The following is a 16401-nucleotide window of genomic DNA, read 5'->3' as shown; positions in this document are numbered from 1 at the left end:
ATGATAAATTTAAGTTTAATTAATCATATTACTTAAGAACTCCCACTTAGATAGACATCCCTCTAATCCTCTAAGTGATCACGTGATCCATATCAACTAAACCATGTCCGATCATCACGTGAGATGGAGTAGTTTCAACGGTGAACATCACTATGTTGATCATATCTACTATATGATTCACGCTCGACCTTTCGGTCTCCGTGTTCCGAGGCCATATCTGTTATATGCTAGGCTCGTCAAGTTTAACCTGAGTATTCCGCGTGTGCAACTGTTTTGCACCCGTTGTATTTGAATGTAGAGCCTATCACACCCGATCATCACGTGGTGTCTCAGCACGAAGAACTTTCGCAACGGTGCATACTCAGGGAGAACACTTATACTTTGATAATTTAGTGAAGGATCATCTTATAATGCTACCGTCAAACAAAGCAAGATAAGATGCATAAAGGATTAACATCACATGCAATCAATATAAGTGATATGATATGGCCATCATCATCTTGTGCTTGTGATCTCCATCTCCGAAGCACCGTGCTTGTGATCTCCATCTCCGAAGCACCGTCATGATCACCATCGTCACCGGCGCGACACCTTGATCTCCATCGTAGCATCGTTGTCGTCTCGTCAATCTTATGCTTCTACGATTATCGCTACCGCTTAGTGATAAAGTAAAGCATTACATGGCGATTGCATTGCATACAATAAAACGACAACCATATGGCTCCTGCCAGTTGCCGATAACTCGGTTACAAAACATGATCATCTCATACAACAAATTATATCACATCATGTCTTGACCATATCACATCACAACATGCCCTGCAAAAACAAGTTAGACGTCCTCTACTTTGTTGTTGCAAGTTTTACGTGGCTGCTTTGGGCTTAGCAAGAACCGTTCTTACCTACGCATCAAAACCACAACGATAGTTTGTCAAGTTGGTGCTGTTTTAACCTTCGCAAGGACCGGGCGTAGCCATACTCGGTTCAACTAAAGTGAGAGAGACAGACACCCGCCAGTCACCTTTAAGCAACGAGTGCTCGCAACGGTGAAACCAGTCTCGCGTAAGCGTACGCGTAATGTCGGTCCGGGCCGCTTCATCACACAATACCGCTGAACCAAAGTATGACATGCTGGTAAGCAGTATGACTTATATCGCCCACAACTCACTTGTGTTCTACTCGTGCATAGCATCAACGCATAAAACCTGGCTCTGATACCACTGTTGGGGAACGTAGTAATTTCAAAATTTTCCTACGCACACGCAAGATCATGGTGATACATAGCAACGAGAGGGGAGAGTGTTGTCCACGTACCCTCGTAGACCGACAGAGGAAGCGTTATCACAACGCGGTTGATGTAGTCGTACGTCTTCACGATCCGACCGATCAAGTACCGCACGTACGGCACCTCCGAGTTCTACACACGTTCAGCTCGATGACGTCCCTCGAACTCCGGTCCAGCCGAGTGTTGAGGGAGAGTTTCGTCAGCACGACGGCGTGGTGACGATGATGATGTTCCACCGACGCAGGGCTTCGCCTAAGCTCCGCAACGGTATTATCGAGGTGTAATATGGTGGAGGGGGGCACCGCACACGGCTAAGAGATCTCAAGGATCAATTGTTGTGTCTCTGGGGTGCCCCCCTGCCCCCATATATAAAGGAGCAAGGGGGAGGCAGCCGGCCAAGGGGAGAGGCGCGCCATAGGGGGGAGTCCTACTCCCACCGGGAGTAGGACTCCTCCTTTCCTTGTGGGAGTAGGAGAAGGGAAGGGGGAAGGAGAAAGAAGGAAGGGTGCGCCCCCCTTCCCTAGTCCAATTCGGACCAGACCATGGGGAGGGGTGCGGCCACCTTTTGAGGCCTTTCTCTCCTTTCCCGTATGGCCCATTAAGGCCCAATACGAATTCCCGTAACTCTCCGGTACTCCGAAAAATACCCGAATCACTCAGAACCTTTCCGAAGTCCGAATATAGTCGTCCAATATATCAATTTTTACGTCTCGACCATTTCGAGACTCCTCGTCATATCCCCGATCTCATCCGGGACTCCGAACTCCTTCGGTACATGAAAACTCAATAAAACTGTCATCGTAACGTTAAGCGTGCGGACCCTACGGGTTCGAGAACTATGTAGACATGACCGAGACACGTCTCCGGTCAATAACCAATAGCGGGACCTGGATGCCCATATTGGCTCCCACATATTCTACGAAGATCTTTATCGGTCAGACCGCATAACAACATACGTTGTTCCCTTTGTCACCGGTATGTTACTTGCCCGAGATTTGATCGTCGGTATCTCGATACCTAGTTCAATCTCGTTACCGGCAAGTCTCTTTACTCGTTCTGTAACACATCATCCCGCAACTAACTCATTAGTCACAATGCTTGCAAGCCTTATAGTGATGTGCATTACCGAGTGGGCCCAGAGATACCTCTCCGACAATTGGAGTGACAAATCCTAATCTCGAAATACGCCAACCCAACAAGTACCTTTGGAGACACCTGTAGAGCACCTTTATAATCACCCATTTACGTTGTGACGTTTGGTAGCACACAAAGTGTTCCTCCGGTAAACGGGAGTTGCATAATCTCATAGTCATAGGAACATGTATAAGTCATGAAGAAAGCAATAGCAACATACTAAACGATCGAGTGCTAAGCTAACGGAATGGGTCAAGTCACTCACGTCATTCTCCTAATGAGGTGATCTCGTTAATCAAATGACAACTTATGTCTATGGCTAGGAAACATAACCATCTTTGATTAACGAGCTAGTCAAGTAGAGGCATACTAGTGACACTCTGTTTGTCTATATATTCACACATGTATTATGTTTCCGGTTAATACAATTCTAGCACGAATAATAAACATTTATCATGATACAAGGAAATAAATAATACTTTATTATTGCCTCTAGGGCATATTTCCTTCACCTAGGGGCTGGTCCCTTCCCACTATTGGCCCACGTAGGCCTCTGGGGCTGGTGGCCCCACCTGGTGGACCCCCGGGACCCTCCCGGTGGTCCTGGTACGTTACCGATAGCACCCGAAACTTTTCCGGTGACCAAAACAGGACTTCCGTTATATAAATCTTTACCTCCGGACCATTCCAGAACTCCTCGTGACGTCCGGGATCTCATCCGGGACTCCGAACAACATTCGGTAACCACATATATCTATTCCCTATGACCCTAGCGTCATCGAACCTTAAGTGTGTAGACCCTACGGGTTCGGGAACCATGCAGACATGACCGAGACGTTCTCCGGTCAATAACCAACAGCGGGATCTGGATACCCATGTTGGCTCCCACATGTTCCACGATGATCTCATCGGATGAACCAAGATGTCGGGGATTCAATCAATCCCGTATACAATTCCCTTTGTCTATCGGTATGTTACTTGCCCGAGATTCGATCGTCGGTATCCCGATACCTTGTTCAATCTCGTTACCGGCAAGTCTCTTTACTCGTTCCGTAACACATCATCCCGTGATCAACTCCTTGGTCACATTGTGCACATTATGATGATGTCCTACCGAGTGGGCCCAGAGATACCTCTCCGTTTACACGGAGTGACAAATCCCAGTCTCGATTCGTGCCAACCCAACAGACACTTTCGGAGATACCTGTAGTGCACCTTTATAGTCACCCAGTTACGTTGTGACATTTGGTACACCCAAAGCATTCCTACGGTATCCGGAAGTTGCACAATCTCATGGTCTAAGGAAATGATACTTGACATTAGAAAAGCTCTAGCAAACGAACTACACGATCTTGTGCCATGCTTAGGATTGGGTCTTGTCCATCATATCATTCTCCTAATGATGTGATCCCGTTATCAACGACATCCAATGTCCATGGTCAGGAAACCGTAACCATCTATTGATCAACGAGCTAGTCAACTAGAGGCTTACTAGGGACATGGTGTTGTCTATGTATCCACACATGTATCTGAGTTTCCTATCAATACAATTTTAGCATGGATAATAAACGATTATCATGAACAAGGAAATATAATAATAACCATTTTATTATTGCCTCTAGGGCATATTTCCAACAGTATTAGGAAAAGATAAAGTTCAATTAGCAGAAGTAAATATCCAGTCAAGTTTTTTCAGAAGTGGCAAATCTCGCATATTACTCCAAGTAAAGTTTCTGCCCTTTAATGGTATTTCCATAAGATCCAGCTGTTGAATAAAACTATTAAACAACAACATGTTATTTGCGTCTCCTCCAGGTCTGTTTCTATCATGTGGGCTTATGGTCAGGTTGAAATCACCAACAAGCATCCAGTGATCCGTAAGGGTGGCATCCATATTATTCAACCAATTGAAAAAGTCAGCTCTGTCTTCATTGTGGCAAGGGCCATATACATTTGTGATATGAAAAACGTGTCCAGATAAGTTGCAAGCTAGTTTGACAGTAATTTGAAAGTTGGTTTGGCTGATGATAGATCCAGTGAATAGACTACCATTCCAGATATAGTGATTAAACCTCCAGAGTTTCAAACAGAAGGGTTGTATGCATATTGATTATATCTTTTGGGGGAGAAATTTCCGAGGCATGTCAGATCAAAAGTGTCTCTTTTAGTTTCCTGTATACATATAATGCCATAGTTACTCTCTTCAATTTTTGCTCTCAAGTCATCCCATCTAGTTTGAGAATTTATCCCTCTTACATTTCAGTTGAGAATATTCCATGATCTATTCAAAATGAAAATGTTGTGGGATGTGCTCATATCCAGGTGATGACTTAATCATCCATGCAACAACTGACTGCTGGTAATGCTGTGGCAAACAAATTCAACCCAAGGACATAACCATATCAACACAGAGCAACATAACATAATAAACTTTTCATGACCATTCAGACACCTCTCATAGTGATAAGATAAGCAGTATGAAATATCATGATAAAAGTGCCTTATTATGGAGTATAACTTCTTACAAACCAAAAGCATGAGTTCAACATAGCATAAAGACCAACGGAGTGTGACATAACAATAAAAGGACGAAAGGTCTAAGGAGGTCTTGACACTATTACAAGACCAATAAGCAAGATAGCTAAAATTATTCATGATCAGCAGTGGCCTTCAATAGCTCTCCAGAGACCTCCTCGGGAGGGATCTGACACTGCTCCGTGGCAATGGCTTGGATGGTAGCCAGTGGAAGTTCAGGTGGGGGCGCAGCCAGTGGATCACGGAGTTCATATTCAATTCAGCAGAGAGGTTTTTCTTGCAGTTGATCAGGTTCTTGGCTTTGGTAGCTGCAACCTTATCTTTGAAACCCACACTGAGACCAGCTAAACGGCGGATGCGGCGTAGCTCAAGGACATCCAAAGGAGCGTTGACCTTCTTGCGCTTGTTGACAGCAGGTGAGGCATTGATTGCAGAGCTCATAACGGTAGGATCACCAAGGACTAGGGAGTTACTGGTGGGGAGCACATTCTCCAACTGAGCAGGTAAGATAGGGTACTCTAGCTCCACAATGTTGTTGTGCTCCACAACTTCAGAAAATTCAGTGATGGTAGCAGAAGGAGCATGGCGTTGGACTTGCCCTATAGTTTATCAAATCCAACTAACTATATTCTAACTCTTTCAATATGGAACTATGTCAATTCATCAACTCATCATGTCATCATGCACACACATGGAGAAAAACCCATCTTAAGATGCACTAAGCATGCAACTCATTTACAATAAATATTCTACAACTACGCAAGTTTAATACAAAAAATTATATGTATTCAGTTATCAAATCCAACTAACTATATTCTAACTCTTTCAATATGGAACTATGTCAATTCATCAACTCATCATGTCATCATGCACACGCATGGAGAAAAACCCATCTTAAGATGCACTAAGCATGCAACTCATTTACAATAAATATTCTACAACTGTGCAAGTTTAATACAAAAAATTATATGTATTCAGTTTTAAATTTTCATAATGTTAATCCAAATACTAATGATTCATACTACCATATACTGTATCATTGAAATAATTTCAACCAATCTCCGGAGTAATGCACGGAGTACCATCTCTATTTTGAAGTAAATAGTCAAGCCATTATAAAAAACACTAACGAAAACAAAATATAACACATCCAACCTTCACAGTTGATGCAAGTATTCAGCATTTCACACAGCCACATCTCAAGAACATAGTTTGCATATGTTTATACAGATCATCGCCTCCTCTGATGACATGACCAACATTAGATTAACCAAGTATTTCTCACCGCTAATAAAATCCTCAACAAACTGTGATTCCTTTCGGTTAAACTTAATTTATTGACAAGGCCTGGTAAGAGAGCATTCGCGCAAGTCGACACTCCGTGTCAACTGAGTAAACTTAAAGACAAATCTCTTTCTTTGCCACTGCAATACTTTCTCATCGCTTGCGTCAACGACATGTGGGGCCTGCCCCCACCTTCTCAGTGACACTACCATGACGAGGGGTTACAAAATTTTCCAGTGGCGTGTAAGGTGATTTCCCAGTTGAGAAAGGCAGAGTATATTTTGGGACCAAAATTGTACATTCAGCACGCGCTCGCGGCTAGCTAGGACACCTTGTGCGAGATTTTTATGTAGTTCATGAGCCTTCTCAAAGCATTACCGCTGTCGATGGCTTCTCTTGCCCTGTCAAGCGCGGAGTTGATATCCTGAGCTCCGCTACAGCCTAACAAGTGGTCGGCCATAGCTGCGTTAAGAACTATTCGGTCATAAGCAGGCCCTTTGTCTCCACCCAGCGCTGACAAACCCAGCTCCAAGTTTTTCAGTACCTGGTTCAGTTTGGCAACACAGTAAGTTAAAAATAATAACAACTATGCATAGAGAAAACACGTGGCGTTAACAAGTTGAATGGGTAACAGGTGTCCTTGATTGGAACGCGGTGGTAGAACTATGAAATGGAGATAGTGGCGACCACAGCCTGGGAAAAAAGACTTACTGATTTATCAGTTCTTGGAGTTTCAGTGGATTTGAAACCAAGTTCCTGAGCATTCACAGCAACTCTGAAGCTCTCTCTAGAAATACCTGTAAGATACACGAGACAAGCTCAGACTGGAATCATATCATAACCAAGTTCTCGGGCATTCAAAAATCAGAGCAGGCTGTCCTAATTGAAAATCTTAGTATTCTTTGTGCTTATCAATGGCATAAAGATGCATCTTCTTCTATATGAATGGGCTACCAAGAAACCAAGGTATAACACAAATCTCGAACGTGAGAAAATTCAAGATATTCTGAACTTCAATAAGGAAATTCCCCTCCACCTAAGTGGTAGAATAAAAAATGCCCTGCCATCTCCAGTATACACAATAGTGACCACTGTGAATATATAAGTAATAAAAAGGGTGGAGGGTTTCATGTTTGTACCGTCAGTTTCGGAGAAGTTTGCGCTGCTTGGTGTCCGGAACCCTGAGCAGTGGTTCACTGGAATCCCTTTGGAAGCATGGGCCGATCTTTCTTTGGTTGTCAAAGAAAGTGCACCTTCCTCACCCTAAGTAGATACCATAAATTTGTCTTAGCAGGAGTAAAAAAAAAATTGAGAAATGAACCGTATTTAACGACTCAAAATGATATTGATGCAACCAGGCCAAGTTTTCCACAAGTGAGTTATTAAGAAAATCACATAAATAATACTCCCTCCAATCCATATTAATTTGTCTAAAGCAGCGACAATTAATATGGATCGGAGGGGGTAATAAATTTGGGTTAGGTACGGCAAACAAATAACAGTAACATTAAGTTCAAACCCTCATGGCACGAGAGAAAGGAAAAAAAAATACTTACCTTCACAACTAATCCAGCATGAACAGTTCTCCTTCTCATAAGCATAAGCAATGGATCTTCATAGCCCACATGATAAAATCCAGCAACCATTGACTCCCTTCCCCGTGCCTGGTGAAAAACAAATAAAGACATAAACCAGTAGCATTAAGTGAAGCAGCATTTGCAACTTTTACAACAGAACAGATATGTACATGATCAAATAACAAAAAGACATTTCGATACTTCTCAACAGATACTCCTATAATCATATAAGGTAGGTGATACCTATAAGATATGTCTAATACCTTCAATGACGTGGAATTGAATAATTAAAAAGAAATAACTCCAGTCATCTTTACTTGCTGTATTCAAAACAATATTTTAACAATTTGTATAGAATATCATCCCAGGAAACACTTTGCAAACGTAAGTTTTTTAACTGACAGTCAACTTACTATCAAATGGAAACATTAGGTTGCACTACATAATTGTATAAATAGTTTATTGAAGGTCTGGCAGCTGTGAAATTGTGAGCAATATCTCTGCATAATAAGCACAAATGATTACTGTAAATATAGCATACCAATACATATAGTTGAACAATTACTATATCATAGAATTGCTCTCATGCTATCAGTTCTTAACTTCTTACAATAACACACAATGGGAAGAGTTACTCACTCTCACAAATTGTTGAACTTTCTCAGAGGTAGCCAACGGTGGTCTTTTCTTAATATGCTCCCTGAGCCCGATAATCGAATATCTACAGTAGCACCAAGTAAGTAAACATCTTTGCATGCAAGACGAGTATACCACTAACTTACTTGAGCAAATGATTTGTTTTAATACAGGATTACAGATCAAATCAAAGAGATGGTTTCACACTGAAAGTATATAAGGTTCTTGCTATTTCTAATATGCAAAGCCAGTTTACATCCAAAATGGAACATCTGCAGGAGTGTTCAATCAACAATGCCTTGAGACATTGGTACATAGCTACCAAGAAAATATGGACTTACAATGGTGGGCAAGCTTCTTGGAGATTCAGATATGCAAAACCAGTATCCTTATCCTGAAAGCAACCAAACATTTCATGTGTCAGATGCAACCAGCAGTAAAATATAAAAAGTTGTCAGCAAAGTATGCAGAACTGCACACACACCTCCAATAGTGTTTTGGCCTGTGTAGGAGACAAGTGTGTGTTTGCACCCATGAATTTAAGCATCTGCCCTTCTGTTATGCCACCCTGAAAACCTTGATTTTAAGTAATACACAGGATTTTCTTATATTATATAACAGATAAGCCTGTCATCAAATCACAAGATTGATACTACTAAGAATACTCTTATGTACGATGACTACTGCAGCATATGCTTCACACTGACCTTAGGTGGCATCCATTCAACGCCATGAAGGAGACAAGCCTCACCATAGCAGGCTCTAACAGCCGCAACAAACAGAGTACTCCTAAAGAAGCGTGTATTCCCATCATAGGGCTCACCATAGTGTGTCAAGGAATTAACATCAGCAATTGGGGGAGGGCCTGATAAAAAAGTGGTGTTAATGAAATTGTTGTTTTTTTCTACACAGTTTAAGAAAATAAGCCCACTTAGTGCTACCTAGTTCATCATCAAAGGCTAGACAATATCCTTTTAGCTCACGATCGGTTTCCCTATTCATCCGCTGTCCAATTAAAAATGCTGCTAGCAGTGCTTCACTAACTGATGGTGAACTTGCACCCATCGATCCAAATGGTAGAACATCCTTTAGTACACACTGAATTTCCTCATAACCTAAATGGCCACCAGCAAGCACTTCCCTCAAAGCACCAACGAGTCTCATCTCTGCAGTTCCTTGACCAATATAACGAGGTCCTGTTAAACCATTTGCTCCCATGATTGTTCCTTCAGGGTCTGCTATAAACTTCACCTCCGGAGGAAGAACATGCACAAGGCGTGGCCAGAATAGGCTCATGGCACGTCGCTCCCCCTCACTCCATTGGGTGGCCTCCGGAAAACAATTAGCTCTTATTGTCATGCCAGCAAAGAATGCACCCAGCTGTGCACTGGACACCGGCTCGTCTTTGAGTTCCCCCGTCGCTACACATGAGTTCAAACAGAAGATATAACATGAAATTTGATGGAAGGCAATGAAAGTAAACAAATTCCAAAGAAGACCTATCAGTGCCTTTCAAATAAAACCTTACAAGCAAATTGCAAACAATAAGAATTGAGTAAATGCCATGGTACTTGAACTCTACAATGTGTCTAGGACAACAGATAGCAGGCATCAGACTTGCAGCAAACTTCTAAATTCCAGTCACTCGCAAGTCGCAATCAATCACCATGGATGCCAATGAAAGCAACACTTGTAAGCAAAATTAGCCAATTTACATTCTACAGGCAGCAGCGCACATGAGTGACTTGTCAAGCTATCTCATCAAAAGTACTACATCATCTACATGTGAAAATCCACCAACCATGCTCGCTAGCGCCGCAAATTGTCGCCAGAAATGCAGAATCGAAGCTAGCGATCACCGAAAACGAAGCCTCCGAAGAGTGGGGGGAGGCTAACCGGAGCGGAGGATGGTGTCGAGGACGCGCATGGCCTGCTCCTCCCCGAGCGGCCGCGTCTGCTCGGGCCCCGTGCACACCCGCCCCTGCGCCTCCAGCACCGTGCCGTTGGGCCGGGGCAGCCCCGCCGGCCGGTAGGACTCCGACAACGCCGGGTTCCGCCGCACAGCCTCCTCAAGCACCGCCGTCCCCGCCTCCTCCATCCACGCCCCCGCCGCCGCAACGCCGCCGCGACGGCATCTCCCGTCGCGGGGCCAGGCCACCGCGCCGGGACGCCTCTGCGCCGCTGGGGAGACGCGACCGACTAGGCTCCCGCTCGTGGTCGCGCTCGGGAGCGGCCTGAGAAGTAGAGAGTTCATGGCGACGCTAGCCAGAGTCAACGCCGCCGAGGCGAGGAGGGAGACGACGACGAAGACGACACCACTTTAGCCGGAAGAACCGAGGAAGCACCCAGCTAGCGGTTGGATCGAGCCCAATGGCCATATGTACGGTGGGCCGGGTTCCGGTCTACAAAGCCCGCGTCTCCAACATCGGTTTCACCAAAAAAGAAATCTGTTTCTCAAAAAAAAATCTTTCCTAAAAAACAAAAAAAAATCGAATACTATTTGGTTTTTCCTAAAAAGAAAAACCAAATTCACGAAAAGAAAAACTAAACCAAACATTGGAGGCTGCAGCGACATATCCTTCATATTCCGTCCCTCCCTCTCCCGGTGATAAGGATCGAAGGTGGTGCGACAGTAGCTAGATGCGGAGAGGTGAGGTTCTCAACCTGCTTCTGGTGTTTTCTTGAGTGAAGCGGGCGGACGTTGGGCTCTCTCACCCACGAGATTCAGCTAGCAAGAAGGTGTCGGCCATTAGAGAGGTTGCTGCCAGTGACGATTTCAACAAGGATGCAGATTCTTCGGGGGGAAACCGTGGATATCGCCTCTGACTAGACCATGCATTTTCCACATTAGTGCATTGTGCCCTTGTTGAAGGTGTTCGTTCAAAACTCGACTTCGGGAACGTAAATCCCAAGCTCAACATTTGGTTGTACCTATCGACAACGCCCGTGCGATAATCCATTCTTGAAATTTTCTGTCTAGGATAAGTGTACTCATTGTTCAATCACATGTCAACTGTGGGTTATGTTCCATGCCTCCATGGGCACATGGTTTGTGGAGATATTGCTTGAGATAGTGAAAGTGCTAGTTATCGACTAGAGGGGGGGTGAATAGGCGATTTTTATGAAAGTCTTCAAAACATGGGAGCTTTGAAGACAAACAATAAAAATGAACCTATTGATATGCAGCGGAAGGTAGACTACACTAGACAAGCCATAGTTAAGTAAGCAATGAAGCGAAAGCACGAAGACTATAGGCAGCTAGGCAGTATAGATCAGAATGGAAGAAGGTATGAAGCCAAACAACAATAGTCGTCACACAGTGAAGTCAAACAGACCAGGCAAGCATGCAAATGACTTCACGAAGACAAAATGTAAATAAGTGAGGGAGGAGATAGAACCAGTTGCTTGGTGAGGACAAGGATTTGTTGGAGCAGTTCCAGTTGCTGTGACAACTGTACGTCTGGTTAGGGAGGCTGAGATTCAACTCAGAAGACCGTGTCTTCACCTTATTCCCCTTGAGCTAAGGACACTTAGTCCTCGCCCAATCACTCTGGTAAGTCTTCAAGGTAGACTTCCAAACCTTCACAAACTCCGTTCACCGGCAATCCACAATGACTCTTGGATGCTCAGAACGCGACGCCTAACCGGCTGGAGGATTCAAAGTCCTCAAGTGTAACAAGTCTTCAGGTCACGCGGACAGAAAAACTTCAGTGATGCCTAACACTCTTTGGCTCTGGGTGTTTTGGGTTTTGTCCTCGCAATGATCTTTCTCTCAAAGGCTTCGAGGTGGGTTGCTCTCAAACGACAAAAGCCGTGCACTAACTCTGAGCAGCCACCAATTTATGGTGTAGGGGGTGGGCTATTTATAGCCACTAGGCAACCCGACCTGATTTGTCCGAAATGACCCTGGGTCACTAAGGAACTGACACGTGGCCAACGGTCAGATTTCAAACACACGCGGCAGCTTGACTTGGGCTACAAGTAAAGCTGACTCATCCAGCTCTGGATAAGATTTGCTCTCGTTGTCTTCGCTCGAAGACATATGATTTGGTTGAGCATCACTTCAGTCACTCTGACTTTGTTCACTTGGACCCCACTTAACAGTACGGTGGTTCCTATGACTCAACAAAGAAGAAAAGGAAACTACGAAACATCTATGTCTTCGCACCTCATAGTCTTCAAATGAATGTCTTCTCGAGTCATAATCTTCGTTGTGGATATCTTCACACACCACCATTATCTTCAATGTCTTCATACATTTTTAGGGGTCATCTCCGGTAGGTAAACCGAATCGATGAGGGACTACTACCTGTGTTATCCTGCAATTCTCACAAACACATTAGTCCCTCAACCAGGTTTGTCGTCAATACTCCAAAACCAACTAGGGGTAGCACTAGATGCACTTACAATCTCCCCCTTTTTGGTGATTGATGACAAACTGGTTGAAGTTTTCAACGGGGATAAAAGTATGTGAAATTGTAGGGGTTAAGGTATTGTCTTCATAAGTAGCAAAAAGGCTCCCCCTGAAGATGTGCATATAAGTATTTTGCTTTTGAATGCAAATGCACATGGCAGGTTGTACTTGTGGAGATCCTCTTCAACTTGAGAAGACAATGACATGCATAATGAAAAATGGACGTCTGCTGAATGACTTCGTGCGGAATTTATCATCGCACATGCGGAATTTATCGTCGCATCACATAGTTGAAAGAAAAGGTAGCAGACGACCATCAAGTTTAAGTGTTACAACTCAAAGAACCAAATGTATCAAAAGCGAGAGTTGTAAACACTTGGCAAAAAGTATAGCAACCACCCATAAGGACCTGCTTGAAGACTATCAACTCATATGCTTCTCCCCCTTTTGTCAGTAGGGACCAAAAAGGTTTGAAGACATAGAGCCTCTACTCGTTCCCATGAGGAGTAGGTGAAGGTGCAGGGTCGATGTTGGAGTCCGGTGGTGCAGAAGAACTTGGCGCAGTGTCGATACATGGCGAAGTTGTAGTTGGTGAAGTAGCATCATCTTCATCATCGATGACTCTGGCATTGACAGTGGCCGCTGAGGAGGAGTACTCAGAGTCTTCGAGAGAGGGAGTCCGACGCAAGACAGCGTTCCTGGGAGGAGTGGAATCAAATTTGAATCTCTCTGTGAAGCCATCTTGTTGAAGATCATCTTCAGAACTGAGCAATGTCAGACTCTTCCACGACCGCCGACAGGTTTCATGAGTGATAAATGCACTCTTGGTGGCAAGATTTCAAATGCGATTAACATCCACCAAGAGGCTCTGCATCTGACGCTTGAACCAGTCATGATGCTTATCCTGTTTTTGATGTAATGCCACGAGAAGCTCTCGGTCATTGAGCACACGAGATCGCTTTCGAGGCCTTTGAGCTATAGTGCTTTCAGTGGCTTCAGTTGTTGCACGATGAGGTGCACGTGTAATACCAGCTAGAGGATAAACTCGAGTTGCAGCAAGAAATCCTTCAATAGGTTGTGTGAAGCTTTGGTGATCTGCATTGTGAAGATATATAGGCTCCTTGGCAGGTTCAGGGTAAATGGCTTCGACAGACATATCAACCTCTGGAAAGAACATAAGATGGTTGCGCGCAGAGGGCTGATAGTTGATAGAAGAGTGAAGCTTGATGAGGCGCATTACCCATGGAGCATAAAACTTTAGACCAAAGAGATCAGAGCTAGATGCAGCAAGTTGCCTGATGAAGAGATCCTGAGCATTGAAGCTGGTGCCATTGAGGATATAGAAAACCAATGTCTTCATTGCTCCTTCAAGCTTCGCTGCAGGAGAATGTCCTTTGACAGGCCAGAGAGTTCGCCTGATGATATGATAAATGGTGCGGGGCAGATACTCCAGGTCTTCAACAAAGAATTCCTTTGGATATTCAGCATCTTGTGGCAGTGGCTTCATCATGCTCAACATTTGGCTCATATTCGGCTCAGGCTTCTGGAATATGCTCTCCAAAGCATTGCGGTGAAGCTGACAACCAGGTTCATAGAGTTCACCTGGAGTGGGCAGGACAGTAAGCTCAATAATATCTTGGGCTTTGGCTTCATGGTGTACATTGCCTGTCATCCACTCAAGGACCCAAGTCTTCGGATCCCTGTTGTTGCCGCGAATATGAAGAGTTGCATAGAATTGTAACAGAAGTTCTTCATTCCAATTTTCTTTGTCGATTACGAACTACAGAAGACCAGCATCTCTGAAGCAGTCTAGGGCTTCTTCCAAGTAGGGCAGGCCAGCAATGGCTTCGCAGTCTAGACGCATATGGGGAAAAATGCGCCCTTGATTGTATAAGACACAAGAATAATAACTGCGATGCTGATAGCTCCAGAACCGATCAGATGAAATTCTTGGCTTCAAATATGGGTTCTTGGAACTATCAAAGAAGGTGTTGTGTGCTTTGAAGCCATTCACATTGAATGGTCCTGGCGAAGACGCAGTACCTGGAAACCTTGGCAGCCTGGGCTTTGGCTTCTGGACCTGAGGCCTGTGCTCCACATGATAGTCAAATTATGGTCCGGGAGCAGGAGGAGGAACCAGAATAGGCCATCGGACCATGATAGGTTGGTCGCGGTCAAATGCCAGCTCAATAGTGTGAGGCCTTGGAGGAGGTACAGGAGCGTTGGCATTGACATGGGCTTCAAGCTGCACAATGGCTTCAGGTGCAACATTAGCTTCAGGCACTGTATCTACTTCAGGCGCCACATTAGCTTCAGCCATGACAGTGTCATTGGCTTCAGTAGTGCTGTTGGTGGCCACCTCAGTATTTTCAACCTCCACTTGAGTAGCTGGAGGGTCGGGCACAGACTCGTTCTCCTCGAGAACAACTTCTTGGTTGGTAGGGGGTGTGGCAACGCGCTCTTCTTCTTCATGGGGTTCTTGTTGGTCATCGGCTGATGTAGCCGGAATGTCTTCAGCAGCTTTTGCTTTAGACTCAGAGATGTTCGCAGTTGGAGTGGCGTCAGGAAACATTTGTCGTGCCACTGAGTTGTTTTGCACTTCTCCTTCTGGAACACTCGGCAGAGAAACTTGTGGCCTTGGTCCTTTGCAAAGCCTGCGGAATGCGGGCGACGCTTTTGGAGAGGGAGTTGGCTGGACCACATAGTCGTCATCGTCAAGCACCGGAGTGGTGACTTGAGGTGGGGGAGTACTGGGTGATTCTTGACTTGGTGTAGCTTGTTGGGGGTGATCAGCCCACGATGCATGCTGTGCAATTGGCGTCAAGGGACGACCAATGCTGATGAGTTCGCTGTTAGTGAGAACAGACGATGATACCAGTTGGTGCTCGATCTGAGGAAGGACTTCATCATCATCTACATTGTCTTGTGGACCAATGTCTTCAACTGCGGTGGGGTCAACAGCTGGAACTTCTTCAGCTTCAGGAGCCTTTGTGGAAGCAGGCTCGTGAACTACTAGCTGACGCTCTCTGTTTTCGGATGCAGGACGAGCAACTGAGATGGGTTCGACAAAAAGGGGCTCTGAGGGAGCAGCCCGATCTTTCTTCGAAGAATTTTTGTCTTCCTCTTCTTGGTCTGTGGAGCATCGTCAGTGGCATTCTTGTTCTTGCGTTTTCTAGCTTCGGCCTCTGCTGCCCTTGTCTTCTTCAGTTCTGAAGCAGCTGTGGGGACCTTTTGTAACATCCCAAATTTTCAATTTGGTATGTTATACATAGATCATCATTGCATATCATATTTTATTGCATTTGACGAATCCTCGATAAATCCTAAGCAACTCAAGGACCCTCGGAGAGAGTTGGGGATTTTCTCAAATTTTCATATTTGATTTTCATCAAATAATAAAACGAGGATTTTGGTTTTAATTATTTTCTCTCCGGGAAAAATATTTCATTTAATAATAAATGAGAGGAGAAAATATGACTTCTCCAAAACAATTGAAATATTGGAGGAAAAGTGTTAAAATCATTTATTGGATTTTA

General features: G+C 44.4%; 1 protein-coding gene across 1 annotated transcript; it reads right to left on the bottom strand.

Moving 5' to 3' along the window:
* Nucleotides 1–6110: 6110 nt before the first annotated feature.
* Nucleotides 6111–10826, bottom strand: LOC109775609 (uncharacterized). The gene is made up of 10 exons (XM_020334336.4): nucleotides 10348–10826; nucleotides 9393–9872; nucleotides 9159–9316; nucleotides 8936–9019; nucleotides 8793–8845; nucleotides 8455–8536; nucleotides 7795–7902; nucleotides 7378–7501; nucleotides 6950–7035; nucleotides 6111–6782 (listed from the first exon to the last, which is right to left on the bottom strand). Exons 1-10 carry the CDS (start codon nucleotides 10703–10705, stop codon nucleotides 6561–6563), a joined length of 1755 nt encoding a protein of 584 aa, XP_020189925.1. The 5' UTR covers nucleotides 10706–10826; the 3' UTR covers nucleotides 6111–6560.
* Between the last annotated feature and the right edge of the window lie 5575 nt (nucleotides 10827–16401).

This window comes from Aegilops tauschii, chromosome 6, assembly GCF_002575655.3.
Source record: "Aegilops tauschii subsp. strangulata cultivar AL8/78 chromosome 6, Aet v6.0, whole genome shotgun sequence".
NCBI lineage: Eukaryota > Viridiplantae > Streptophyta > Magnoliopsida > Poales > Poaceae > Aegilops > Aegilops tauschii.
The sequence above is the reverse complement of the archived record's forward strand: the minus strand, read 5'-3'. Positions and strand labels throughout refer to the sequence as shown.

Bases quoted from the DNA above. Each gene is read 5' to 3' on its own strand.
- LOC109775609 (XM_020334336.4), bottom strand. From the start codon at position 10,705: ATGAACTCTCTACTTCTCAGGCCGCTCCCGAGCGCGACCACGAGCGGG. The intron at 7,903-8,454 runs GTGAGTAACTCT...GTTTTTCACCAG, and splicing joins AAGTTCAACAATTTGTGAGA to GCACGGGGAAGGGAGTCAAT. The intron at 7,502-7,794 runs GTAAGTATTTTT...GTATCTACTTAG, and splicing joins ATGCTGGATTAGTTGTGAAG to GGTGAGGAAGGTGCACTTTC.